General features: G+C 43.9%; 1 protein-coding gene across 4 annotated transcripts in view; it reads left to right on the forward strand.

The window, feature by feature from the left end:
- The window catches only part of LOC139558946 (NHS-like protein 3), a 157,254-nt gene that overhangs the window by 122,703 nt on the left and 7,337 nt on the right, over nucleotides 1-27,214 (forward strand). For all 4 annotated transcript variants that reach the window (XM_071374464.1, XM_071374463.1, XM_071374465.1 and 1 more), the window contains 6 exons: nucleotides 8,574-8,732; nucleotides 9,233-9,276; nucleotides 9,401-9,530; nucleotides 14,609-14,710; nucleotides 15,134-15,297; nucleotides 15,535-15,720. In XM_071374464.1, coding sequence (XP_071230565.1) covers nucleotides 8,574-8,732; nucleotides 9,233-9,276; nucleotides 9,401-9,530; nucleotides 14,609-14,710; nucleotides 15,134-15,297; nucleotides 15,535-15,720 — 785 coding nt within the window. The remainder of the gene's footprint in view (nucleotides 1-8,573; nucleotides 8,733-9,232; nucleotides 9,277-9,400; nucleotides 9,531-14,608; nucleotides 14,711-15,133; nucleotides 15,298-15,534; nucleotides 15,721-27,214) is intronic.

Genomic DNA, 27,214 nt, shown 5'->3' on the forward strand with positions numbered 1-27,214 from the left:
CTGGAACTAAAACTGTTTGACGTAATCAACGCTTTGCCGTTCACTAGAAAGTACGCAGTGTTACAATACAGACATTATATCTCACTGGTTGGTGTGACAATAGTAGGTTTTGGTTGAAGCTCAAATCTCAGATCTCCCTACCATCATATCTAAACCTGTTTAGCCACTAATACATGTCACATATCAGTTTGCAAACAATGTAAAAAAAACTAAAAAACATTTGAGTTAATAAAGCTGCATACAAACATGGTCTCTATTTTGCTCTCTTGCTGCTCCAAAATGCAGGTGTTTCAGCCCAGCTCAGTTTCAGCCCAGCTCAGTTTCAGCCCAGCTCGGTTTCAGCCCAGCTCAGTTTCAGCTCAGTTTCAGCCCAGCTCAGCCCAGCTCAGTTTCAGCCCAGCTCAGTTTCAGCCCAGCTCAGCCCAGCTCAGTTTCAGCCCAGCTCAGTTTCAGCCCAGCTCAGTTTCAGCTCAGTTTCAGCCCAGCTCAGTTTCAGCCCAGCTCAGTTTCAGCCCAGCTCAGTTTCAGCCCAGCTCAGTTTCAGCCCAGTTTCAGCCCAGCTCGGTTTCAGCCCAACTCAGTTTCAGCTCAGTTTCAGCCCAGCTCAGCCCAGCTCAGTTTCAGCCCAGCTCAGTTTCAGCCCAGCTCAGTTTCAGCCCAGTTTCAGCCCAGCTCAGTTCTTTCTGTGGTGGCGGTCAGCCAGCGTAACATACAGAATGTAGAAGTTGATCATGTTCTCTAGTTGCGCCATGATTGGCTCAGTGGTCTTTCATTGAATAGCACACATACGCAATCCAAGTCTCAATTGTCTCAAAGCTTAAAAATCCTTATGTAACCTTGTTTCCTCTCCTTCATCTACACTGATTGAAGTGGATTGAACACGTGACATCAATAAGGGATCATAGCTTTCACCTGGATTCACCTGGTCAGTCTACGTCATGGAAAGAGCAGGTGTTCCTAATGTTTAGTTCACTCAGTGTACATCAAATCAAATCAAATTGTATTTGTCACATGCGCTGAATACAACAGGTGTAGACCTCACAGTGAAATGCTGACTTACAAGCCCTTAACCAACAACGCAGTTCAAGAAATAGAGTTAAGAAAATATTTACTAAATAACTAAATAAAAAATGAAAAGTAACACAAATAAATAACAATAACGAGGCTGTATACAGGGGCTACCGGTACCGAGACAGTGTGCGGGGGTACACGGTAGTCGAGGTCATTTGTACATGTAGTTAGGGGTAAAGTGACTATGCGTAGATAATAAACAGCGAGTAGCAGCAGTGTAAAAACAAAGGGGGTGGGGCGATGTCAATGTATATAGTTCTGGTTGGCAATTTGATTAGTTGTTCAGCAGTCTTATGGCTTGGGGATAGAAGCTGTTTTCTAGGGAGTTTTTCCTAGCCGCCGTGCTTCTACACCTGCATTGCTTGCTGTTTGGGGTTTTAGGCTGGGTTTCTGTACAGCACTTCGAGATATTAGCTGATGTACGAAGGGCTATATATAAAATATAAAATAAATAAAATAAAACTTATTCGGGATCAGTGTCCCTTCCACGGGACGGTTGAGCTAGCGTAGGCTAATGCGATTAGCATGAGGTTGTAAGTAACAAGAACATTTCCCAGGACATAGACATATCTGATATGGGCAGAAAGCTTAAATTCTCTGTTAATCTAACTGCACTGTTCAATTTACAGTAGCTATTACAGTGAAAGAATACCATGCTATTGTTTGAGGATGGTGCACAATTTTCAACATGAAACGTTATTAATGAACATATTAGGCACATTTGGGCAGTCTTGATACAACATTATTAACAGAAATGCAATGGTTCATTGGATCAGTCTAAAACTTTGCACACACACTGCTGCCATCTAGTGGCATAACTCTATATTGCACCTGGGCTGGAATAATACATTATGGCACTTTCTCTTTTATTTCAAAGATGATGGTACAAAAAAAAAACACAAAAGAACACTTGTTTTTTTTCTCTGTATTATCTTTTACCAGATCTATTGTGTTATATTCTCCTACATTCCTTTCATATTTCCACAAACTTCAAAGTGTTTCATTATGCGACAATTGGGGAAAAAAGTGGCGGATCCTTATTAAGGAGCCTTTTGGACCTAGACTTGGCGCTCCTGTACCCCTTGCAGTGCCGTAGCAGTGAGAACAGTCTATGACTTGGATGACTGGAGTCTGACAATTTTTGGGGCCTTCCTCTGACACCACCTAGTATATATGTAGCGGCAGGTAGCCAAGTGTTAGAGCGTTGGACTAGTAACTGAAAGGTTGCTAGATCGAATCCCCCAGCTGACAAGGTAAAAATCTGTTGTTCTGCCCCTGAACAAGGCAGTTAACCCACAGTTCCTAGGCCATCATTGAAAGTAAGAATTTGTTCTTAATTAACTGACCTGTCTAGTTAAATAAAGGTAAAAAATATACAGTGCATTCAGACCCCTTCCATTTTTCCACATTTTGTATGTTACAGACTTATTCTAAATTGATTAAATAAAAACATTTTTGCACAATTATACAAAATAAAATAACAGAAAGACCTTATTTACATAAGTACTCAGACCCTTTGCTATGAGACTCGAATTTGAGCTCAGGTGCATCCTGTTTACATTGATAATCCTTGAGATGTTTCTACAACTTGATTGGAGTCCATCTGTGGTAAATTCTATTGCTTGGACATGATTTGGAAAGGCACACACCTGTCTATATAAGGTCCCACAGTTGACAGTGCATGTCAGAGCAGAAACCAAGCCATGAGGTCGAAGGAACTGTCCGTAGAGCTCTGAGACAGGATAGTGTCGAGGCACAGATCTGGGGAAGGGGACCAATTTTTTTAAATTCTGTAGCATTGAAGGTCCCCAGAACATAGTGGCCTACATCATTCTTAAATGGAAGAAGTTTGAAACCACCAAGACTCTTCCTAGAGCTGACCACCCGGCCAAACTGAACAACCGGGGGAGAAAGGCCTTGGTCGGGAAGGTGACCAAGAACCTGATGGTCAGTCTGACAGAGCTCCAGAGTTCCTCTGTGGAGATGGGAGAACCTTTGAGAAGGCCAACAATCTCTGCAGCACTCCACCAATCAGGCCTTTATGGTAGAGTGGCCAGACGACAGCCACTCCTCACTAAAAGGCACACGACAGCCCGCTTGGACTTTGCCAAAAGGCACCTAAAGGACTCTGAGATGTTGAGAAACAAGATTGTCTGGTCTGATGAAACCAAGATTGAATTCTTTGGCCTGAACGCCAAGCATCACGTCTGGAGGAAACCTGGCACCATCCCTACAGTGAAGCATGGTGGTGGCAGCATCATGCTCTGGGGGTGTTTTTGAGTGGCAGGGACTGGGAGACTAGTCAGGAATGAGGGAAAGATGAACAGAGAAAAGTACAGAGAGATTGCACTCAACATTTACTGCACTGAAACAAGTGACTGATGATTGATTGAAATAAATTGATAATACGATTGTGGAAGCTGTAGTGTTAGATTTCTGTTTAGCCTTTGATATTATTGACAATAACACAAAACGTATGTGTTATGGCTTTTCAACCTCTGCCATATTGTGGATTCAGAGCCATCTATCTAATAGAACTCAAAGGGTTTTCTTTAATGGAAGCTTCTCTAATGTCAAACATGTAACGTGTGGTGTACCGCAGGGCAGCTCTCTAGGCCCACTACTCTTTTCTATTTTTACCAATGACCTGCCACTACTATTAAACAAAGCATGTGTGTACATGTATGATGATGATTGAACCATATGCACATCAGCAACCACAGCCAATGAAGTCACTGAAACCCTTAACAAAGAGTTGCTGTCTGTTTTGGAATGGGTGGCCAGTAATAAACTGGTTCTGAACATCTCTAAAACTAAGAGCATTGTATTGGGTACAACTAACTCCCTAAGTTCTAGACCTCAGCTGAATCTGGTAATGAATGGTGTGGCTGTTGAACAAGTTGAGGAGACTAAATTACTTGGCGTTACCTTAGATTGTATACTGTCATGGTCAAAACATATAGATTCAAATGGTTGCAAAGATTGGGAGAGGTCTGTCCATAATAAAGAGATGCTTTGCTTTCTTGACACCGCACTCCAAGTCCTGCATGCTCTAGTTTGACCTTCTCTTGATTAATGTCCAGTCATATGGTCAAGTGCTGCAAAGACAGAGCTAGTTAAGCTGCAGCTGGTCCCAGAACAGAGCGGCACGTCTTGCTCTTCATTGTAATCAGAGGGCTGATATAAATACCATGCTGCCAGTCTCTCTTGTCTAAGAGTTGAGGAGAGACTTACTGCATCTGTCACGCCCTGACTTTAGGTATATTTGTTTTCTTTATTTTTTGTTAGGTCAGAGTGTGACAAGGGTGGTTTGCTTAGTTTTTGTATTGTCTAGGTTTTTGTCTTGTCTAGGGTTTTTGTTTATCTATGGGGATTTTGTATGGTCTAGGGGTATGCAGGTTTATGGTGGCCTGAATTGGTTCCCAATCAGAGACAGCTGTTTCTCGTTGTCTCTGATTGGGGAGCCTATTTAGGTTGCCATTTTCCATGTTGGTTTTGTGGCTAGTTGTTTTCTGTCTTTCCGTCTGTATCAGACAGGACTGTTTCGTTTCGGTTCATTCTCGTTGTTATTTTTGTTTAGTGTTCTGTTTTTTAATTAAATTAACATGAACACTTACCACGCTGCGCTTTGGTCCGAGTACTCTTCATCTGACGACGAAAATCGTTACAGCATCACTTCTTCTTTTTATAAGAAACATACATTGTGTTGAAAATCCCAAATTGTTTGCAGAGTCAACTTACACACAGCTCTGACACACACACTTACCCCACCAGACATCCCACCAGGGGTCTTTTCATAGTCCCTAAATCCAGAACAAATTCAAGAAAACATACATTATTATATAGAGCCCTTATTGCATGGAACTTCCTTCCATCTCATGTTGCTCAAATAAACAGCAAACCTGGTTTCAATAAACAGATAAAGCAACACCTCACGGCACAACGCCTCTCCTCTATTGGACCTGGATAGATTGTGTGTATGCATTGATATGTAGCTACGTGTGCCTTAATAAATGTATGTAGTTCTGTCCTTGAGCTGTTCTTGTCTATTGATGTCCTGTATTATGTTATTCTGTATTATGTTTCATGTTTTGTGTGGACCCCAGGAAGAGTAGCTGCTGCTTTTGCAACAGCTAATGGGGATCCTGATAAAATGCCAAAAATACCAAATACCAAATCCTTGATGAAAACCTGCTCCAGAGCCCTCAGGACCTCAGACTGGGGTGAAGGTTCACTTTTCAACAGAACAACGAACCTAAGCACACAGCCCAGACAACGCAAGAGTGGCTTGAGGCTGTGACTTGAGGCTGTAATCGCAGCTGAAGGTGCTTCAACAAAGTACTGAGTAAAGGGTCTAAACATTTGTAAATGTGATATTTCAGTTTTACATTTCTTATATATTAAAAACCAGTTCCTGCTTTGTCATTATGGGGTATTGTGTTTTCAGAATAATGCTGTAAAGTAACAAAATGTGGGAAAAGTCAAGGGGTCTGAATACTTTCCTAATGCACTGCACCTATTATACTTCGGGTAGCAGAAGAAAACAGAACAGAACCGAGCAGTATAGAACAAAACGACTCTAACCTCTGTCTCCTCACTACTCTACCCTCTCTGTCTCCTCACTACTCTAACCTCTCTGTCTCCTCACTACTCTAACCTCTCTGTCTCCTCGCTACTCTAACCTCTCTGTCTCCTCGCTACTCTGACCTCTCTGTCTCCTCGCTACTCTAACCGCTCTGTCTCCTCGCTACTCTAACCTCTCTGTCTCCTCGCTACTCTAACCTCTCTGTCTCCTCGCTACTCTAACCTCTGTCTCCTCACTACTCTAACCTCTCTGTCTCCTCGCTACTCTAACCTCTCTGTCTCCTCACCCCTCTAACCTCTCTGTCTCCTCGCTACTCTAACCTCTCTGTCTCCTCACCACTCTAACCTCTCTGTCTCCTCACTACTCTAACCTCTCTGTCTCCTCACTACTCTAACCTCTCTGTCTCCTCACTACTCTAACCTCTCTGTCTCCTCACCCCTCTAACCTCTCTGTCTCCTCACTACTCTAACCTCTCTGTCTCCTCACTACTCTAACCTCTCTGTCTCCTCACTACTCTAACCTCTCTGTCTCCTCGCTACTCTAACCTCTATGTCTCCTCGCTACTCTAACCTCTCTGTCTCCTCACTACTCTAACCTCTCTATCTCCTCACTACTCTAACCTCTCTGTCTCCTCACCCCTCTAACCTCTTTGTCTCCTCACTACTCTAACCTCTCTGTCTCCTCACTACTCTAACATATATGTCTCCTCGCTACTCTAACCTCTCTGTCTCCTCGCTACTCTAACCTCTCTGTCTCATCACTACTCTAACCTCTCTGTCTCCTCACTACTCTAACCTCTGTCTCCTCACTACTCTAACCTCTCTGTCTCCTCGCTACTCTAACCTCTTTGTCTCCTCGCTACTCTAACCTCTCTGTCTCCTCGCTACTCTAACCTCTCTGTCTCCTCACTACTCTAACCTCTCTGTCTCCTCACTACTCTAACCTCTCTGTCTCCTCACTACTCTAACCTCTCTGTCTCCTCACCCCTCTAACCTCTCTGTCTCCTCACTACTCTAACCTCTCTGTCTCCTCACCACTCTAACCTCGCTGTCTCCTCACCCCTCTAACCTCTCTGTCTCCTCACTACTCTAACCTCTCTGTCTCCTCACCCCTCTAACCTCTCTGTCTCCTCACCCCTCTAACCTCTCTGTCTCCTCACTACTCTAACCTCTCTGTCTCCTCACTACTCTAACCTCTCTGTTGAGTTCCCTGGCCACTTAGGAAGACAGCAGCATGTTTATCTTGGAACCATACCAGGGTACATACCAAATGACATCCTATTCCGTATGTAGTGCACTACATTTGACCAGGGCCCTATGGGTTCCAGTGCACTTCATAGAGAATAGGGTGCAATTTGGGACGCATCCCCCATATGGACTACCTAGGGTGAGAAAACGCTGGGGATTAAACAATCTGGGGTTAGCCCTCCGGGGTGGCGAAGGCGGGACGTCTGCCTAGCAGACTGTCACACACAAACACACACACAAACACACACACACACACACACACACACACACACACACACACACACACACACACACACACACACACACACACACACACAGCACGTAAGTGCACTTGGCAGCTTGTGCCCCAAACAGAGCATTGAGTGTGTGGTGAGAGGCCAATTATACACACATACCAAGAGAGACTGGGGATGGAATAGAGAGACTAGTGGTGGAACAGAGAGACTAGTGGTGATGGAACAGAGAGACTGGTGGTGGAACAGAGAGACTGGTGGTGGAACAGAGAGACTGGTGGTGGAACAGAGAGACTGGTGGTGGAACAGAGAGACTGATGGTGGAACAGAGAGACTGATGGTGGAACAGAGAGACTGGTGGTGGAACAGAGAGACTGGTGGTGGAACAGAGAGACTGGTGGTGGAACAGAGAGACTGGTGGTGGAACAGAGAGACTGATACCAACACTGATAATTTAGGAGAGAGAGAGAGAGAGAGAGAGAGAGAGAGAGAGAGAGAGAGAGAGAGAGAGAGAGAGAGAGAGAGAGAGAGAGAGAGAGAGAGAGAGAGAGAGAGAGAGAGAGAGAGAGAGAGAGAGAGAGAGAGAGAGAGAGAGAGAGAGAGAGAGAGAGAGAGAGAGAGAGAGAGAGAGAGAGAGAGAGAGCAGAGACAGACAGACAGACAGACAGACAGACAGACAGACAGACAGACAGACAGACAGACAGACAGACAGACAGACAGACAGACAGACAGACAGACAGACAGACAGACAGACAGACAGACAGACAGACAGACAGAGAGAGGGGGGGGGGGCTAAAGGGTCAGGAAAGGTGAAAAGGGGAGCAGAAGGACAGACAGCAGGAGGTAATCTGGTATTGGATGGAAGACCAGAAAGGGGAGTCAGTGTACTCTCATTAAGGGTCAGGATGTTCTAGAGCTGTAATGCCTTCATTAGTACCGTACACCGTGTTGCCAGGTACTGGAATACATTCCAAAGCCCCTGGTGCCAGTCACTAAGCAGTTACTTCAGTGTGTAGGGTGTCCTGTCCTGTATGTAAGCACACTACCAAAACCTCTACCAAGCAGTTTTGATCCCATCTGGTCCTCAGTCACAACCCTTTATCATGTCAGCATTCTACCACATCTCCTATGTACTGGTTTTCACCCTGGAATATACAGCTTGTGGAGTTTCACCTTTATTTAACTCTCTCTCCCCCTTGCCCTCTCCCTCTCCCCCTTGCCCTCTCCCTCTCCCTCTCCCTCTCCCTCTCCCTCTCCCTCTCCCTCCCTCTCCCTCTCCCTCTCTCTCTCTCTCTCTCTCTCTCTCTCTCTCTCTCTCTCTCTCTCTCTCTCTCTCTCTCTCTCTCTCTCTCTCTCTCTCTCTCTCTCTCTCTCTCTCTCTCTCTCTCTCTCTCTCTCTCTCTCTCTCTCTCTCTCTCTCTCTCTCTCTCTCTCTAGCTGGTCCTAAGTGTCTGGATGAACAGAAGAAGTTGACAGTTCACTACACAGCCTCCTCACACTACCAGGAGAATGTGTTCATCGAGGGCAGTCGCCCTCAGTACCTTGAAGACCTGCACACTGAGGCACAGGAGGGGTTAAAGATACTACAACAAGAAGGTAGTGACACTACACACTACACAGAACACAGAACATACTACACAGAACACAGAACACACTACACAGAACACACTACATAGAACACAGAACACACTACACAGAATACACTACACATTACACACTACACAGAACACAGAACACACTACACAGAATACACTACACACAACACATAACACAATACACACTACACACTACACACTACACACTACACACTACACATAACACAATACACACTACACACTACACACTACACACTACACACTACACAGAACACACTACACACTACACAGAACACACTACACAGAACACACTACACACTACACAGAACACACTACACAGAACACACTACACACAATACACTACACACTACACACTAAACATTACACACTACACACTACACAGAACCCACTACATACTCAATAGACCCTAATGGCAGAAGTGGTGTTTAGATTTCAGAGCTGTAGGGAATATCTGAAAAACCTTCTTTGTCTCTCCTGCAGAAAACAACAAAGGAGTGGACTTTCAGGATGACCATAGTGATGCAGTAAGTAGTCGCGTCATTTGAAACCATTACGGCTGGTACTGGTCAACCGAGAACTAGGAGCAAGGAGCAGACAACTTCTGCAGTGATTGAATACTTGGTCCCTAAAAACCCCATTCCTCTCCAGACGGACCAGGATGTCAGCACCAATCACAGGGATGGATCTCAGGAGTCAGGAAGTACCGCCGGGAATTCTGTTACCGCAGTGACCTCTGCTGGATTGGCTGTGTCCACGAGACCTGTGCTCACACGCCAAGGTAGGTGTGTGTATGTGTGTGTGTGTGTGGGGGGGAAGTATTCATAATCATATCCCATTCATCATGTTTTAATGAAAGCTAATCATAGATCATGTCTTGGACCTAGTATATTTTGGTCGTTTGTCCAATATTTCTCATACGTGCCACATTCTCAGCAGCACGTGTCTCTGTCTACTGGGTCTCTACTGGGTCTCTACTAGGTCTCTACTGGGACTCTACTAGGTCTCTACTGGGTCTCTACTAGGTCTCTACTGGGTCTCTACTGGGTCTCTACTGGGTCTCTACTGGGTCTCTACTGGGTCTCTACTGGGTCTTTACTAGGTCTCTACTGGGTCTTTACTGTCTCTACTGGGTCTCTACTGGGTCTCTACTGGGTCTCTACTGGGTCTCTACTAGGTCTGTACTGGGTCTCTACTGGGTCTCTACTGGGTCTCTACTGGGTCTTTACTAGGTCTCTCCTGGGTCTCTACTGGGTCTCTACTGGGTCTCTACTGGGTCTTTACTAGGTCTCTACTGGGTCTTTACTGTCTCTACTGGGTCTCTACTGGGTCTCTACTGGGTCTCTACTGGGTCTCTACTAGGTCTCTACTGGGTCTCTACTGGGTCTCTACTGGGTCTCTACTGGGTCTCTACTGGGTCTTTACTAGGTCTCTCCTGGGTCTCTACTGTCTCTACTGGGTCTCTACTGGGTCTCTACTGGGTCTTTACTAGGTCTCTCCTGGGTCTTTACTGTCTCTACTGGGTCTCTACTGGGTCTCTACTGGGTCTCTACTGGGTCTCTACTGGGTCTTTACTAGGTCTCTCCTGGGTCTCTACTGTCTCTACTGGGTCTCTACTGGGTCTCTACTAGGTCTCTACTAGGTCTCTACTAGGTCTCTACTGGGTCTTTACTAGGTCTCTACTGTCTCTACTAGGTCTCCACTGGGTCTCTACTGGGTCTCTACTGGGTCTCTACTGGGTCTCTACTGGGCCTCTACTAGGTCTCTACTGTCTCTACTGGGTCTCTACTGGGTCTTTACTGTCTCTACTGGGTCTCTACTGGGTCTTTACTGTCTATACTGGGTCTCTACTGGGTCTCTACTGGGTCTCTACTGGGTCTCTACTAGGTCTCTACTGGGTCTCTACTGGGTCTCTACTAGGTCTCTACTGGGTCTCTACTAGGTCTCTACTGGGTCTCTACTGGTTCTCTACTAGGTATACTGGGTCTCTACTAGGTCTCTACTGGGTCTCTACTGGGTCTCTCCTGGGTCTCTACTGGGTCTCTACTTTCTCTACTGGGTCTCTACTGTCTCTACTGGGTCTCTACTGGGTCTCTACTGTCTCTAATGGGTCTCTACTGGGTCTCTACTGGGTCTCTACTGGGTCTCTACTGTCTCTACTAGGTCTATACTGTCTCTACTGGGTCTCTACTGTCTCTACTGTCTCTACTGGGTCTCTACTGGGTCTCTACTGGGTCTCTACTGGGTCTCTACTGTCTCTCTACTGTCTCTACTGGGTCTCTACTGGGTCTCTACTGGGTCTCTACTGTCTCTACTGGGTCTCTACTTGGTCTCTACTGGGCCTCTACTAGGCCTCTACTAGGTCTCCACTGTCTCTACTGGGTCTCTACTGGGTCTCTACTGGGTCTCTACTGGGTATACGGAGTCTCTACTGGGTCTCTCCTGGGTCTCTACTAGGTATACTAGGTCTCTACTGGGTCTCTACTGGGTCTCTACTGGGTCTCTACTGGGTCTTTACTGGGTCTCTACTGTCTCTACTGGGTCTCTACTGTCTCTACTGGGTCTCTACTGGGTCTCTACTGTCTCTACTAGGTCTCTACTGTCTCTACTGGGTCTCTACTGTCTCTAATGGGTCTCTACTGGGTCTCTACTGTCTCTACTGGGTCTCTACTGGGTCTCTACTGTCTCTACTGGGTCTCTACTGTCTCTACTGGGTCTCTACTGGGTCTCTACTGGGCCTCTACTGGGTCTCTACTAGGTCTCTACTGTCTCTACTGGGTCTCTACTGGGTCTCTACTGTCTCTACTAGGTCTCTACTGGGTCTCTACTGGGTATACGGAGTCTCTACTGGGTCTCTACTGGGTCTCTACTAGGTCTCTACTGGGTCTCTACTGGGTCTCTACTGGGTCTCTACTGGGTCTCTACTGGGTCTCTACTGGGTCTCTACTGTCTCTACTGGGTCTCTACTGGGTCTCTACTGTCTCTACTAGGTCTCTACTGGGTCTCTACTAGGTCTCTACTGTCTCTACTGTCTCTACTGGGTCTCTACTGTCTCTACTATTTCTGTGCTGGGTCTTTACTTTCTCTACAAGGTCTCTCTGGGTCTTTACTGTCTCTACTAGGTCTCTCTGGGTCTTTACTGTCTTTACTGTCTCTACTGGGTCTCTACTGTCTCTACTGGGTCAAATAGGTCTCTACTTGGTCTCTACTAGTTCTCTACTGTCTCTACTGTCTCTACTGGGTCAACTAGGTCTCTACTGGGTCTCTACTAGGTCTCTACTGGGTCTCTACTAGGTCTCTACTCTCTACTAGGTCTCTACTGTCTCTACTGTCTCTACCGGGTCTCTACTGTCTCTACTGGGTCTCTACTGTCTCTACTGGGTCAAGTAGGTCTCTCTGGGTCTTTACTGTCTCTACTAGGTCTCTCTGGGTCTTTACTGTCTCTACTAGGTCTCTATGGGTCTTTACTGTCTCTACTAGGTCTCTCTGGGTTTTTACTGTCTTTACTGTCTCTACCGGATCTCTACTGTCTCTACTGGGTCAACTAGGTCTCTACTGGGTCTCTACTGTCTCTACTGGGTCAACTAGGTCTCTACTGGGTCTCTACTAGGTCTCTACTGGGTCTCTACTGTCTCTACTGGGTCTCTACTGTCTCTACTGGGTCTCTACTAGGTCTCTACCGGGTCTCTACTGTCTCTACCGGGTCTCTACTGTCTCTACTGGGTCAACTAGGTCTCTACTGGGTCTCTACTGGGTCTCTACTGGGCCTCTACTGGGTCTCTACTAGGTCTCTACTGTCTCTACTGGGTCTCTACTGGGTCTCTACTGTCTCTACTAGGTCTCTACTGGGTCTCTACTGGGTATACGGAGTCTCTACTGGGTCTCTACTGGGTCTCTACTAGGTCTCTACTGGGTCTCTACTGGGTCTCTACTGGGTCTCTACTGGGTCTCTACTGGGTCTCTACTGGGTCTCTACTGTCTCTACTGGGTCTCTACTGGGTCTCTAGTGTCTCTACTAGGTCTCTACTGGGTCTCTACTAGTTCTCTACTGTCTCTACTGTCTCTACTGGGTCTCTACTGTCTCTACTATTTCTGTGCTGGGTCTTTACTTTCTCTACAAGGTCTCTCTGGGTCTTTACTGTCTCTACTAGGTCTCTCTGGGTCTTTACTGTCTTTACTGTCTCTACTGGGTCTCTACTGTCTCTACTGGGTCAAATAGGTCTCTACTTGGTCTCTACTAGTTCTCTACTGTCTCTACTGTCTCTACTGGGTCAACTAGGTCTCTACTGGGTCTCTACTAGGTCTCTACTGGGTCTCTACTAGGTCTCTACTCTCTACTAGGTCTCTACTGTCTCTACTGTCTCTACCGGGTCTCTACTGTCTCTACTGGGTCTCTACTGTCTCTACTGGGTCAAGTAGGTCTCTCTGGGTCTTTACTGTCTCTACTAGGTCTCTCTGGGTCTTTACTGTCTCTACTAGGTCTCTATGGGTCTTTACTGTCTCTACTAGGTCTCTCTGGGTTTTTACTGTCTTTACTGTCTCTACCGGATCTCTACTGTCTCTACTGGGTCAACTAGGTCTCTACTGGGTCTCTACTGTCTCTACTGGGTCAACTAGGTCTCTACTGGGTCTCTACTAGGTCTCTACTGGGTCTCTACTGTCTCTACTGGGTCTCTACTGTCTCTACTGGGTCTCTACTAGGTCTCTACCGGGTCTCTACTGTCTCTACCGGGTCTCTACTGTCTCTACTGGGTCAACTAGGTCTCTACTGGGTCTCTACTAGGTCTCTACTGGGTCTCTACTAGGTCTCTACTGTCTCTACTAGGTCTCTACTGTCTCTACTAGGTCTCTACTGTCTCTACTGTCTCTACCGGGTCTCTACTGTCTCTACCGGGTCTCTACTGTCTCTACCGGGTCTCTACTGTCTCTACTGGGTCCATGTATTTTTTAAGTGGGCTCCTGAGTGACGCAGCAGTCTAAGGCACTGTATTTCAGTGCAAGATAGGTCACTACATTCCTTGGTTCAAATCCAGGCTAAATCACATTCGGTTGTGATTGGGATTCCCACAGGGCAGCGCACAATTGGCCCAGCATCGTCTGGATTTGGTCGGGGTAGGCCGTCATTGTAAATAAGAATTTGTCCTTAACTGACTTGCCTAGTTAAATAAAGGTTACATTATTTTCATGTCATATGACTACTGCGTCTGCTATATAGATAAAGACGTACAGTAGGAGGCAAATTTGTTAATTTTCGATCTAAATATTTTGTATAAAGATAAGCATTATATTGTTAGATTATAGGAGTAACTCTGGTAAGGCTTAAACAGTCTTCCTCACCTCAAGTTCAACCGTCGGAGTCAGTTGGAGCTCCGGGACGTACTTCCTTCATATCATAGGTCTGCAGTAGCTGAAGCGTAATAATAATCACACCATATCAAACCTTCACAAACATTTCAAAACTTTATTAGGGTGATATCAAAAGTAAGTCAAGCCGTTGTTTATAGGGAAAATATGAGCAGAAGAGCAAATGTAAACAAGGGAGAAAAAACACTACCATCCCCTGTGCCCAATAAATAAAACCACTACCATCCCTGTGCCCAATAAATAAAACCACTACCATCCCTGTGCCCAATAAATAAAACCACTACCATCCCCTGTGCCCAATAAATAAAAACACACATCTCTCCCAAAGAAAAAAAAAAAGTAAAAAAAGTTTGCAAACCCTCCCCTATTTTGGACCCCCCCCCCCCCCCCCTGTAAATGTAGATATATCCCTAAAATGCATTTTAAACCCTCAACACATCCATCCCTTATCTAATCCTTCTCCCTCCTCTAAAACATCTCCTCTTCTCCTTCCAGGCTCCACATTCAAGCCTCTGAACCCAGTGAAGAGACTGGACAAGAGGAAGAGCAGGAGGACTACGATCATGGGCATACCCCAGCAGGTCCAGAGAGAGCTGGGTACATATGTAGTCCTAGGATGGCAGCTAGCTTTACTCTGACATTCACGTTACAAAAAAAGTCACCCAGACCAATAAAAGGTCCAGGGTTTTGTAAATAAAGTTATCATAAGAATAATGTTGAATGAATACTCGTAGGCACGTTGACAAAAAGTCAAATCAATGGTACTTTCTTCTGTCATGTTTAAATTAGGGGATAGTAGGTGGTGATAAGATGTGTTCCTTCTCTATTCCCCTTCTCTATTCCCCTTCTCTATTCCCCTTCTTTATTCCCCTTCTATATTCCCCTTCTCTATTCTCCTTCTATATTCTCCTTCTATATTCCCCTTCTATATTCCCCTTCTCTATTCCCCTTCTATATTCCCCTTCTCTATTCCACTTCTATATTCCCATTCTCTATTCCCCTTCTCTATTCCCCTTCTAGCCCTTCACAGTGGCTCTGCGTACCAAGTTCCTTCCCAGCTCCCTAACGGCTCTGTCGGACAGGGTAGTGACGGCCAACTAGGTGTGGTCGTCATCCCCACCGTCGACGGAGAGACCCCTCTAGCCAACTACGAAGGGGCAAGGGTACACCTCTCAGACCTGGAGGTGAGGCTTTCATATGAGCCTGTATCAAAAATCAGCCTTGTAACTTGGACAAGTACATTTGTTTTGTGCTACTGGTTACAGTGTCATACTTTTTCTTACCGACAGCTACTTGCATGACAAAATTGTAGTTACATTGTATCTCATAACATCGGATTATGATTAGTAAAATGTTTTTTTTTTATTGCCTTGTGCAAATATATTTATACTATAATTACAACTGAACTCATCCTTAAATAGGCATCCAGAGAGGAGCAGCTGTTGAGACACCACCTCCAGTCTGTATACAGGGACGACCAGGGCTTCAGCCACCACAGGGGACTGGACTCTCGTCTCTGCTCCACCCAAAGGCCCAAGTCTCTGGCCGTGCCGGGCACGACCTCCTCCTGCTCCGCTGGATTCCCCAGCTTCCTCCAGGAGCCACAGGTGAGTCCAGTTCAGAACAGTGTTTGTCGCAGTGTTTAAACCTGCTGGGGTCATCGACACTGAGTGTATAAACATTAGGAACACCTGCTCTTTCCATGACATAGACTGACCAGGTGAAATCTATGATCCTTTATTGATGTCACTTGTTAAATCCACTTCAATCAGTGTAGATGAAGGGGAGGAGACGGGTTAAAGAAGGGTTTTTAAGCCTTGAGACAATTGAAACATGGATTGTGTATGTGTGCCATTCAGAGGGCGAATGGGCAAGACAAAAGATTGAAGTGCCTTTGAACGGTGTATGGTAGTAGGCGCCAATGCGCACCGGTTTGTGTCAAGAACTGCAATGGTTTTTCACACTCAACAGTTTCCAGTGTGTATCAAGAATGGTCCACCACCCGAAGGACATCCAGCCACCTTGACACAACTGCATTGGAGTCAACATGGGCCAGCATCCCTGTGGAACGCTTTCGACACCTTGTAGAGTCCATTCACCGACGAATTGAGGCTGTTCTGAGGGGAAAAGGGGCAGGTGCAACTCGATATTATAAAGGTGTCCTTGGTGTTTTGTACACTCAGTGTCAACGAAAAACTATGAACACATTACTGTAAGTCGCTTTGGATAAAAGTGTCTGTTAAATGGCATCCCTGGAATGACATGATCATCTGATGCGGATGTTAAACCAAGCTCATCTGATGCAGATGTTAAACCAAGCTCATCTGATGCAGATGTTAAACCAAGCTCATCTGATGCAGATGTTAAACCAAGCTCATCTGATGCAGATGTTAAACCAAGATCATCTGATGCAGATGTTAAACCAAGATCATCTGATGCGGATGTTAAACCAAGATCATCTGATGCGGATGTTAAACCAAGATCATCTGATGCGGATGTTAAACCAAGATCATCTGATGCGGATGTTAAACCAAGATCATCTGATGCAGATGTTAAACCAAGCTCATCTGATGCAGATGTTAAACCAAGCTCATCTGATGCAGATTTTAAACCAAGCTCATCTGATGCAGATGTTAAACCAAGCTCATCTGATGCAAGATCATCTGATGCGGATGTTAAACCAAGATCACCTGATGTGGATGTTAAACCAAGCTCATCTGATGCGGATGTTAAACCAAGCTCATCTGATGCGGATGTTAAACCAAGCTCATCTGATGCGGATGTTAAACCAAGATCATCTGATGCAGATGTTAAACCAAGCTCATCTGATGCAGATGTTAAACCAAGCTCATCTGATGCAGATGTTAAACCAAGATCATCTGATGCAAATGTTAAACCAAGATCATCTGATGCGGATGTTAAACCAAGCTCATCTGATGCGGATGTTAAACCAAGATCATCTGATGCGGATGTTAAACCAAGCTCATCTGATGCAGATGTTAAACCAAGCTCATCTGATGCAGATGTTAAACCAAGCTCATCTGATGCAGATGTTAAACCAAGCTCATCTGATGCAGATGTTAAACCAAGATCATCTGATGCAAATGTTAAACCAAGATCATCTGATGCGGATGTTAAACCAAGATCATCTGATGCGGATGTTAAACCAAGATCATCTGATGCAGATGTTAAACCAAGATCATCTGATGCGGATGTTAAACCAAGATCATCTGATGCGGATGTTAAACCAAGATCATCTGATGCGGATGTTAAACCAAGATCATCTGATGCGGATGTTAAACCAAGATCATCTGATGCAGATGTTAAACCAAGCTCATCTGATGCAGATGTTAAACCAAGCTCATCTGATGCAGATTTTAAACCAAGCTCATCTGATGCAGATGTTAAACCAAGCTCATCTGATGCAGATGTTAAACCAAGATCATCTGATGCAAATGTTAAACCAAGATCATCTGATGCGGATGTTAAACCAAGCTCATCTGATGCGGATGTTAAACCAAGATCATCTGATGCGGATGTTAAACCAAGCTCATCTGATGCAGATGTTAAACCAAGCTCATCTGATGCAGATGTTAAACCAAGCTCATCTGATGCAGATGTTAAACCAAGCTCATCTGATGCAGATGTTAAACCAAGATCATCTGATGCAAATGTTAAACCAAGATCATCTGATGCGGATGTTAAACCAAGATCATCTGATGCGGATGTTAAACCAAGATCATCTGATGCGGATGTTAAACCAAGATCATCTGATGCGGATGTTAAACCAAGATCATCTGATGCAGATGTTAAACCAAGCTCATCTGATGCAGATGTTAAACCAAGCTCATCTGATGCAGATTTTAAACCAAGCTCATCTGATGCAGATGTTAAACCAAGCTCATCTGATGCGGATGTTAAACCAAGCTCATCTGATGCAGATGTTAAACCAAGCTCATCTGATGCAGATGTTAAACCAAGATCATCTGATGCAGATGTTAAACCAAGATCATCTGATGCAGATGTTAAACCAAGCTTATCTGATGCGGATGTTAAACCAAGATCATCTGATGCGGATGTTAAACCAAGATCATCTGATGCGGATGTTAAACCAAGATCATCTGATGCAGATGTTAAACCAAGCTCATCTGATGCAGATGTTAAACCAAGCTCATCTGATGCAGATTTTAAACCAAGCTCATCTGATGCAGATGTTAAACCAAGCTCATCTGATGCGGATGTTAAACCAAGCTCATCTGATGCAGATGTTAAACCAAGCTCATCTGATGCGGATGTTAAACCAAGATCATCTGATGCGGATGTTAAACCAAGATCATCTGATGCGGATGTTAAACCAAGCTCATCTGATGCAGATGTTAAACCAAGCTCATCTGATGCGGATGTTAAACCAAGCTCATCTGATGCAGATGTTAAACCAAGCTCATCTGATGCGGATGTTAAACCAAGATCATCTGATGCGGATGTTAAACCAAGATCATCTGATGCGGATGTTAAACCAAGCTCATCTGATGCGGATGTTAAACCAAGCTCATCTGATGCAGATGTTAAACCAAGCTCATCTGATGCAGATGTTAAACCAAGCTCATCTGATGCAGATGTTAAACCAAGCTCATCTGATGCGGATGTTAAACCAAGATCATCTGATGCGGATGTTAAACCAAGCTCATCTGATGCGGATGTTAAACCAAGCTCATCTGATGCAGATGTTAAACCAAGCTCATCTAATGCAGATGTTAAACCAAGATCATCTGATGCGGATGTTAAACCAAGATCATCTGATGCGGATGTTAAACCAAGATCATCTGATGCGGATGTTAAACCAAGATCATCTGATGCGGATGTTAAACCAAGATCATCTGATGCGGATGTTAAACCAAGATCATCTGATGCAGATGTTAAACCAAGCTCATCTGATGCAGATGTTAAACCAAGCTCATCTGATGCAGATTTTAAACCAAGCTCATCTGATGCAGATGTTAAACCAAGCTCATCTGATGCGGATGTTAAACCAAGCTCATCTGATGCAGATGTTAAACCAAGCTCATCTGATGCAGATGTTAAACCAAGATCATCTGATGCAGATGTTAAACCAAGATCATCTGATGCAGATGTTAAACCAAGCTCATCTGATGCAGATGTTAAACCAAGATCATCTGATGCGGATGTTAAATCAAGATCATCTGATGCGGATGTTAAACCAAGATCATCTGATGCGGATGTTAAACCAAGATCATCTGATGCGGATGTTAAACCAAGCTCATCTGATGCGGATGTTAAACCAAGATCATCTGATGCGGATGTTAAACCTAGATCATCTGATGTGGATGTTAAACCAAGCTCATCTGATGCGGATGTTAAACCAAGCTCATCTGATGCAGATGTTAAACCAAGCTCATCTGATGCAGATGTTAAACCAAGCTCATCTGATGCGGATGTTAAACCAAGATCATCTGATGCGGATGTTAAACCAAGATCATCTGATGCGGATGTTAAACCAAGCTCATCTGATGCGGATGTTAAACCAAGCTCATCTGATGCGGATGTTAAACCAAGCTCATCTGATGCAGATGTTAAACCAAGCTCATCTGATGCGGATGTTAAACCAAGATCATCTGATGCGGATGTTAAACCAAGATCATCTGATGCGGATGTTAAACCAAGCTCATCTGATGCGGATGTTAAACCAAGATCATCTGATGCGGATGTTAAACCAAGCTCATCTGATGCAGATGTTAAACCAAGATCATCTGATGCGGATGTTAAACCAAGATCATCTGATGCGGATGTTAAACCAAGATCATCTGATGCAGATGTTAAACCAAGCTCATCTGATGCAGATGTTAAACCAAGCTCATCTGATGCAGATTTTAAACCAAGCTCATCTGATGCAGATGTTAAACCAAGCTCATCTGATGCAAGATCATCTGATGCGGATGTTAAACCAAGATCACCTGATGTGGATGTTAAACCAAGCTCATCTGATGCGGATGTTAAACCAAGCTCATCTGATGCGGATGTTAAACCAAGCTCATCTGATGCGGATGTTAAACCAAGCTCATCTGATGCGGATGTTAAACCAAGCTCATCTGATGCGGATGTTAAACCAAGCTCATCTGATGCAGATGTTAAACCAAGCTCATCTGATGCAGATGTTAAACCAAGCTCATCTGATGCAGATGTTAAACCAAGATCATCTGATGCAAATGTTAAACCAAGATCATCTGATGCGGATATTAAACCAAGCTCATCTGATGCGGATGTTAAACCAAGATCATCTGATGCGGATGTTAAACCAAGATCATCTGATGCGGATGTTAAACCAAGATCATCTGATGCGGATGTTAAACCAAGATCATCTGATGCGGATGTTAAACCAAGATCATCTGATGCAGATGTTAAACCAAGCTCATCTGATGCAGATGTTAAACCAAGCTCATCTGATGCAGATTTTAAACCAAGCTCATCTGATGCAGATGTTAAACCAAGCTCATCTGATGCGGATGTTAAACCAAGCTCATCTGATGCAGATGTTAAACCAAGCTCATCTGATGCAGATGTTAAACCAAGATCATCTGATGCAGATGTTAAACCAAGATCATCTGATGCAGATGTTAAACCAAGCTCATCTGATGCAGATGTTAAACCAAGATCATCTGATGCGGATGTTAAATCAAGATCATCTGATGCGGATGTTAAACCAAGATCATCTGATGCGGATGTTAAACCAAGCTCATCTGATGCGGATGTTAAACCAAGCTCATCTGATGCGGATGTTAAACCAAGATCATCTGATGCGGATGTTAAACCTAGATCATCTGATGTGGATGTTAAACCAAGCTCATCTGATGCGGATGTTAAACCAAGCTCATCTGATGCAGATGTTAAACCAAGCTCATCTGATGCAGATGTTAAACCAAGCTCATCTGATGCGGATGTTAAACCAAGATCATCTGATGCGGATGTTAAACCAAGATCATCTGATGCGGATGTTAAACCAAGCTCATCTGATGCGGATGTTAAACCAAGCTCATCTGATGCGGATGTTAAACCAAGCTCATCTGATGCAGATGTTAAACCAAGCTCATCTGATGCGGATGTTAAACCAAGATCATCTGATGCGGATGTTAAACCAAGATCATCTGATGCGGATGTTAAACCAAGCTCATCTGATGCGGATGTTAAACCAAGATCATCTGATGCGGATGTTAAACCAAGCTCATCTGATGCAGATGTTAAACCAAGCTCATCTGATGCAGATGTTAAACCAAGCTCATCTGATGCGGATGTTAAACCAAGATCATCTGATGCGGATGTTAAACCAAGATCATCTGATGCGGATGTTAAACCAAGATCATCTGATGCGGATGTTAAACCTAGATCATCTGATGTGGATGTTAAACCAAGCTCATCTGATGCGGATGTTAAACCAAGCTCATCTGATGCAGATGTTAAACCAAGCTCATCTGATGCAGATGTTAAACCAAGCTCATCTGATGCGGATGTTAAACCAAGATCATCTGATGCGGATGTTAAACCAAGATCATCTGATGCGGATGTTAAACCAAGCTCATCTGATGCGGATGTTAAACCAAGCTCATCTGATGCGGATGTTAAACCAAGCTCATCTGATGCAGATGTTAAACCAAGCTCATCTGATGCGGATGTTAAACCAAGATCATCTGATGCGGATGTTAAACCAAGATCATCTGATGCGGATGTTAAACCAAGCTCATCTGATGCGGATGTTAAACCAAGATCATCTGATGCGGATGTTAAACCAAGCTCATCTGATGCAGATGTTAAACCAAGCTCATCTGATGCAGATGTTAAACCAAGCTCATCTGATGCGGATGTTAAACCAAGATCATCTGATGCGGATGTTAAACCAAGATCATCTGATGCGGATGTTAAACCAAGATCATCTGATGCGGATGTTAAACCAAGATCATCTGATGCAGATGTTAAACCAAGCTCATCTGATGCAGATGTTAAACCAAGCTCATCTGATGCAGATTTTAAACCAAGCTCATCTGATGCAGATGTTAAACCAAGCTCATCTGATGCAAGATCATCTGATGCGGATGTTAAACCAAGATCACCTGATGTGGATGTTAAACCAAGCTCATCTGATGCGGATGTTAAACCAAGCTCATCTGATGCGGATGTTAAACCAAGCTCATCTGATGCGGATGTTAAACCAAGCTCATCTGATGCGGATGTTAAACCAAGCTCATCTGATGCGGATGTTAAACCAAGCTCATCTGATGCAGATGTTAAACCAAGCTCATCTGATGCAGATGTTAAACCAAGCTCATCTGATGCAGATGTTAAACCAAGATCATCTGATGCAAATGTTAAACCAAGATCATCTGATGCGGATGTTAAACCAAGCTCATCTGATGCGGATGTTAAACCAAGATCATCTGATGCGGATGTTAAACCAAGCTCATCTGATGCAGATGTTAAACCAAGCTCATCTGATGCAGATGTTAAACCAAGCTCATCTGATGCAGATATTAAACCAAGCTCATCTGATGCGGATGTTAAACCAAGATCATCTGATGCAAATGTTAAACCAAGATCATCTGATGCGGATGTTAAACCAAGATCATCTGATGCGGATGTTAAACCAAGATCATCTGATGCGGATGTTAAACCAAGATCATCTGATGCGGATGTTAAACCAAGATCATCTGATGCAGATGTTAAACCAAGCTCATCTGATGCAGATGTTAAACCAAGCTCATCTGATGCAGATTTTAAACCAAGCTCATCTGATGCGGATGTTAAACCAAGCTCATCTGATGCGGATGTTAAACCAAGCTCATCTGATGCAGATGTTAAACCAAGCTCATCTGATGCAGATGTTAAACCAAGATCATCTGATGCAGATGTTAAACCAAGATCATCTGATGCAGATGTTAAACCAAGCTTATCTGATGCGGATGTTAAACCAAGATCATCTGATGCGGATGTTAAACCAAGATCATCTGATGCGGATGTTAAACCAAGATCATCTGATGCGGATGTTAAACCAAGCTCATCTGATGCAGATGTTAAACCAAGCTCATCTGATGCGGATGTTAAACCAAGCTCATCTGATGCAGATGTTAAACCAAGCTCATCTGATGCGGATGTTAAACCAAGATCATCTGATGCGGATGTTAAACCAAGATCATCTGATGCGGATGTTAAACCAAGCTCATCTGATGCAGATGTTAAACCAAGCTCATCTGATGCGGATGTTAAACCAAGCTCATCTGATGCAGATGTTAAACCAAGCTCATCTGATGCGGATGTTAAACCAAGATCATCTGATGCGGATGTTAAACCAAGATCATCTGATGCGGATGTTAAACCAAGCTCATCTGATGCGGATGTTAAACCAAGCTCATCTGATGCAGATGTTAAACCAAGCTCATCTGATGCAGATGTTAAACCAAGCTCATCTGATGCGGATGTTAAACCAAGCTCATCTGATGCGGATGTTAAACCAAGCTCATCTGATGCGGATGTTAAACCAAGATCATCTGATGCGGATGTTAAACCAAGATCATCTGATGCGGATGTTAAACCAAGATCATCTGATGCGGATGTTAAACCAAGCTCATCTGATGCGGATGTTAAACCAAGATCATCTGATGCGGATGTTAAACCAAGCTCATCTGATGCGGATGTTAAACCAAGCTCATCTGATGCGGATGTTAAACCAAGCTCATCTGATGCGGATGTTAAACCAAGATCATCTGATGCGGATGTTAAACCAAGATCATCTGATGCGGATGTTAAACCAAGATCATCTGATGCGGATGTTAAACCAAGATCATCTGATGCGGATGTTAAACCAAGATCATCTGATGCGGATGTTAAACCAAGCTCATCTGATGCAGATGTTAAACCAAGCTCATCTGATGCAGATGTTAAACCAAGCTCATCTGATGCAGATTTTAAACCAAGCTCATCTGATGCGGATGTTAAACCAAGCTCATCTGATGCGGATGTTAAACCAAGCTCATCTGATGCAGATGTTAAACCAAGCTCATCTGATGCAGATGTTAAACCAAGATCATCTGATGCAGATGTTAAACCAAGATCATCTGATGCAGATGTTAAACCAAGCTCATCTGATGCAGATGTTAAACCAAGATCATCTGATGCGGATGTTAAACCAAGATCATCTGATGCGGATGTTAAACCAAGATCATCTGATGCGGATGTTAAACCAAGATCATCTGATGCGGATGTTAAACCAAGATCATCTGATGCGGATGTTAAACCAAGCTCATCTGATGCGGATGTTAAACCAAGATCATCTGATGCGGATGTTAAACCAAGCTCATCTGATGCAGATGTTAAACCAAGATCATCTGATGCAGATGTTAAACCAAGCTCATCTGATGCAGATGTTAAACCAAGATCATCTGATGCGGATGTTAAACCAAGCTCATCTGATGCGGATGTTAAACCAAGCTCATCTGATGCAAATGTTAAACCAAGCTCATCTGATGCGGATGTTAAACCAAGCTCATCTGATGCGGATGTTAAACCAAGCTCATCTGATGCAGATGTTAAACCAAGATCATCTGATGCAGATGTTAAACCAAGCTCATCTGATGCAGATGTTAAACCAAGCTCATCTGATGCAGATGTTAAACCAAGATCATCTGATGCAGATGTTAAACCAAGCTCATCTGATGCAGATGTTAAACCAAGATCATCTGATGCAGATGTTAAACCAAGCTCATCTGATGCAGATGTTAAACCAAGATCATCTGATGCGGATGTTAAACCAAGATCATCTGATGCGGATGTTAAACCAAGATCATCTGATGCGGATGTTAAACCAAGATCATCTGATGCGGATGTTAAACCAAGATCATCTGATGCGGATGTTAAACCAAGCTCATCTGATGCGGATGTTAAACCAAGATCATCTGATGCGGATGTTAAACCAAGCTCATCTGATGCAGATGTTAAACCAAGATCATCTGATGCGGATGTTAAACCAAGATCATCTGATGCGGATGTTAAACCAAGATCATCTGATGCGGATGTTAAACCAAGATCATCTGATGCGGATGTTAAACCAAGCTCATCTGATGCGGATGTTAAACCAAGATCATCTGATGCGGATGTTAAACCAAGCTCATCTGATGCAGATGTTAAACCAAGATCATCTGATGCAGATGTTAAACCAAGCTCATCTGATGCAGATGTTAAACCAAGATCATCTGATGCGGATGTTAAACCAAGCTCATCTGATGCGGATGTTAAACCAAGCTCATCTGATGCAAATGTTAAACCAAGCTCATCTGATGCGGATGTTAAACCAAGCTCATCTGATGCGGATGTTAAACCAAGCTCATCTGATGCAGATGTTAAACCAAGATCATCTGATGCAGATGTTAAACCAAGCTCATCTGATGCAGATGTTAAACCAAGCTCATCTGATGCAGATGTTAAACCAAGATCATCTGATGCAGATGTTAAACCAAGATCATCTGATGCAGATGTTAAACCAAGATCATCTGATGCGGATGTTAAACCAAGATCATCTGATGCGGATGTTAAACCAAGCTCATCTGATGCGGATGTTAAACCAAGCTCATCTGATGCAGATGTTAAACCAAGATCATCTGATGCAGATGTTAAACCAAGCTCATCTGATGCAGATGTTAAACCAAGATCATCTGATGCGGATGTTAAACCAAGCTCATCTGATGCGGATGTTAAACCAAGCTCATCTGATGCAAATGTTAAACCAAGCTCATCTGATGCGGATGTTAAACCAAGCTCATCTGATGCGGATGTTAAACCAAGCTCATCTGATGCAGATGTTAAACCAAGCTCATCTGATGCAGATGTTAAACCAAGATCATCTGATGCGGATGTTAAACCAAGCTCATCTGATGCGGATGTTAAACCAAGCTCATCTGATGCGGATGTTAAACCAAGCTCATCTGATGCAGATGTTAAACCAAGATCATCTGATGCAGATGTTAAACCAAGATCATCTGATGCAGATGTTAAACCAAGATCATCTGATGCGGATGTTAAACCAAGATCATCTGATGCGGATGTTAAACCAAGATCATCTGATGCAGATGTTAAACCAAGCTCATCTGATGCAGATGTTAAACCAAGATCATCTGATGCAGATGTTAAACCAAGATCATCTGATGCAGATGTTAAACCAAGCTCATCTGATGCAGATGTTAAACCAAGATCATCTGAACCACTGAATGGTTGACATGTTTTTTATTTCACCTTTATTTAACCAGCCAGTTGAGAACAAGTTCTCCTTTACAACTGCGACCTGGTCAAGATAAAGACAAATCAGTGCGACAAAAAGCAACACAGAGTTACACATAAACAAACATACAATAGAAAAATCTATATAGTTTGTGCAAATGTAGTAAGGAGGTAAGGCAATAAATAGGCCATAGTAGCGAAGTAATTACAATTTAGAAAATTAACACTGGAGTGATAGATGTGTAGATGATGATGTGCAAGTAGAAATACTGGTGTTTGCAAAAGAGCAAAAAAGTAAATAAAAACAATATGGGGATGAGGTAGGTAGTTGGATGGGCTATTTACAGATGGACTGTGTACAGCTGCAGTGATCGGTAAGCTCTCAGATAGCTGATGCTTAAAGCTAGTGAGGGAGATATAAGTCTCCAACTTCAGTGATTTTTGCAATTCGTTCCAGTCATTGGCAGCAGAGAAGTGGAAGGAAAGGCGGCCAAAGTAGGTGTTGGCTTTGGGGATGACCAGTGAGATATACCTGCTGGAGCGTGTGCTATGGGTGGGTGTTGTTATGGAGACCAGTGAGCTGAGATATAAGGCGGAGCTTTACCTAGCAAAGACTTATCGATCACCTGGAGCCAGTGGGTCTGGCGACGAATATGTAGCGAGGGCCAGCCAACGAGAACATACAGGCCGCAGTGGTGGGTGGTATATGGGGCTTTGGTGACAAAACGGATGGCACTGTGATAGACTGCATCCAGTTTGGTGAGTAGAGTATTTTGTAAATGACATCGCCGAAGTCAAGGATCGGTAGGATAGTCAGTTTTACAAGGG

Source organism: Salvelinus alpinus, chromosome 29, assembly GCF_045679555.1.
Source record: "Salvelinus alpinus chromosome 29, SLU_Salpinus.1, whole genome shotgun sequence".
NCBI classification, from domain to species: Eukaryota; Metazoa; Chordata; class Actinopteri; order Salmoniformes; family Salmonidae; genus Salvelinus; species Salvelinus alpinus.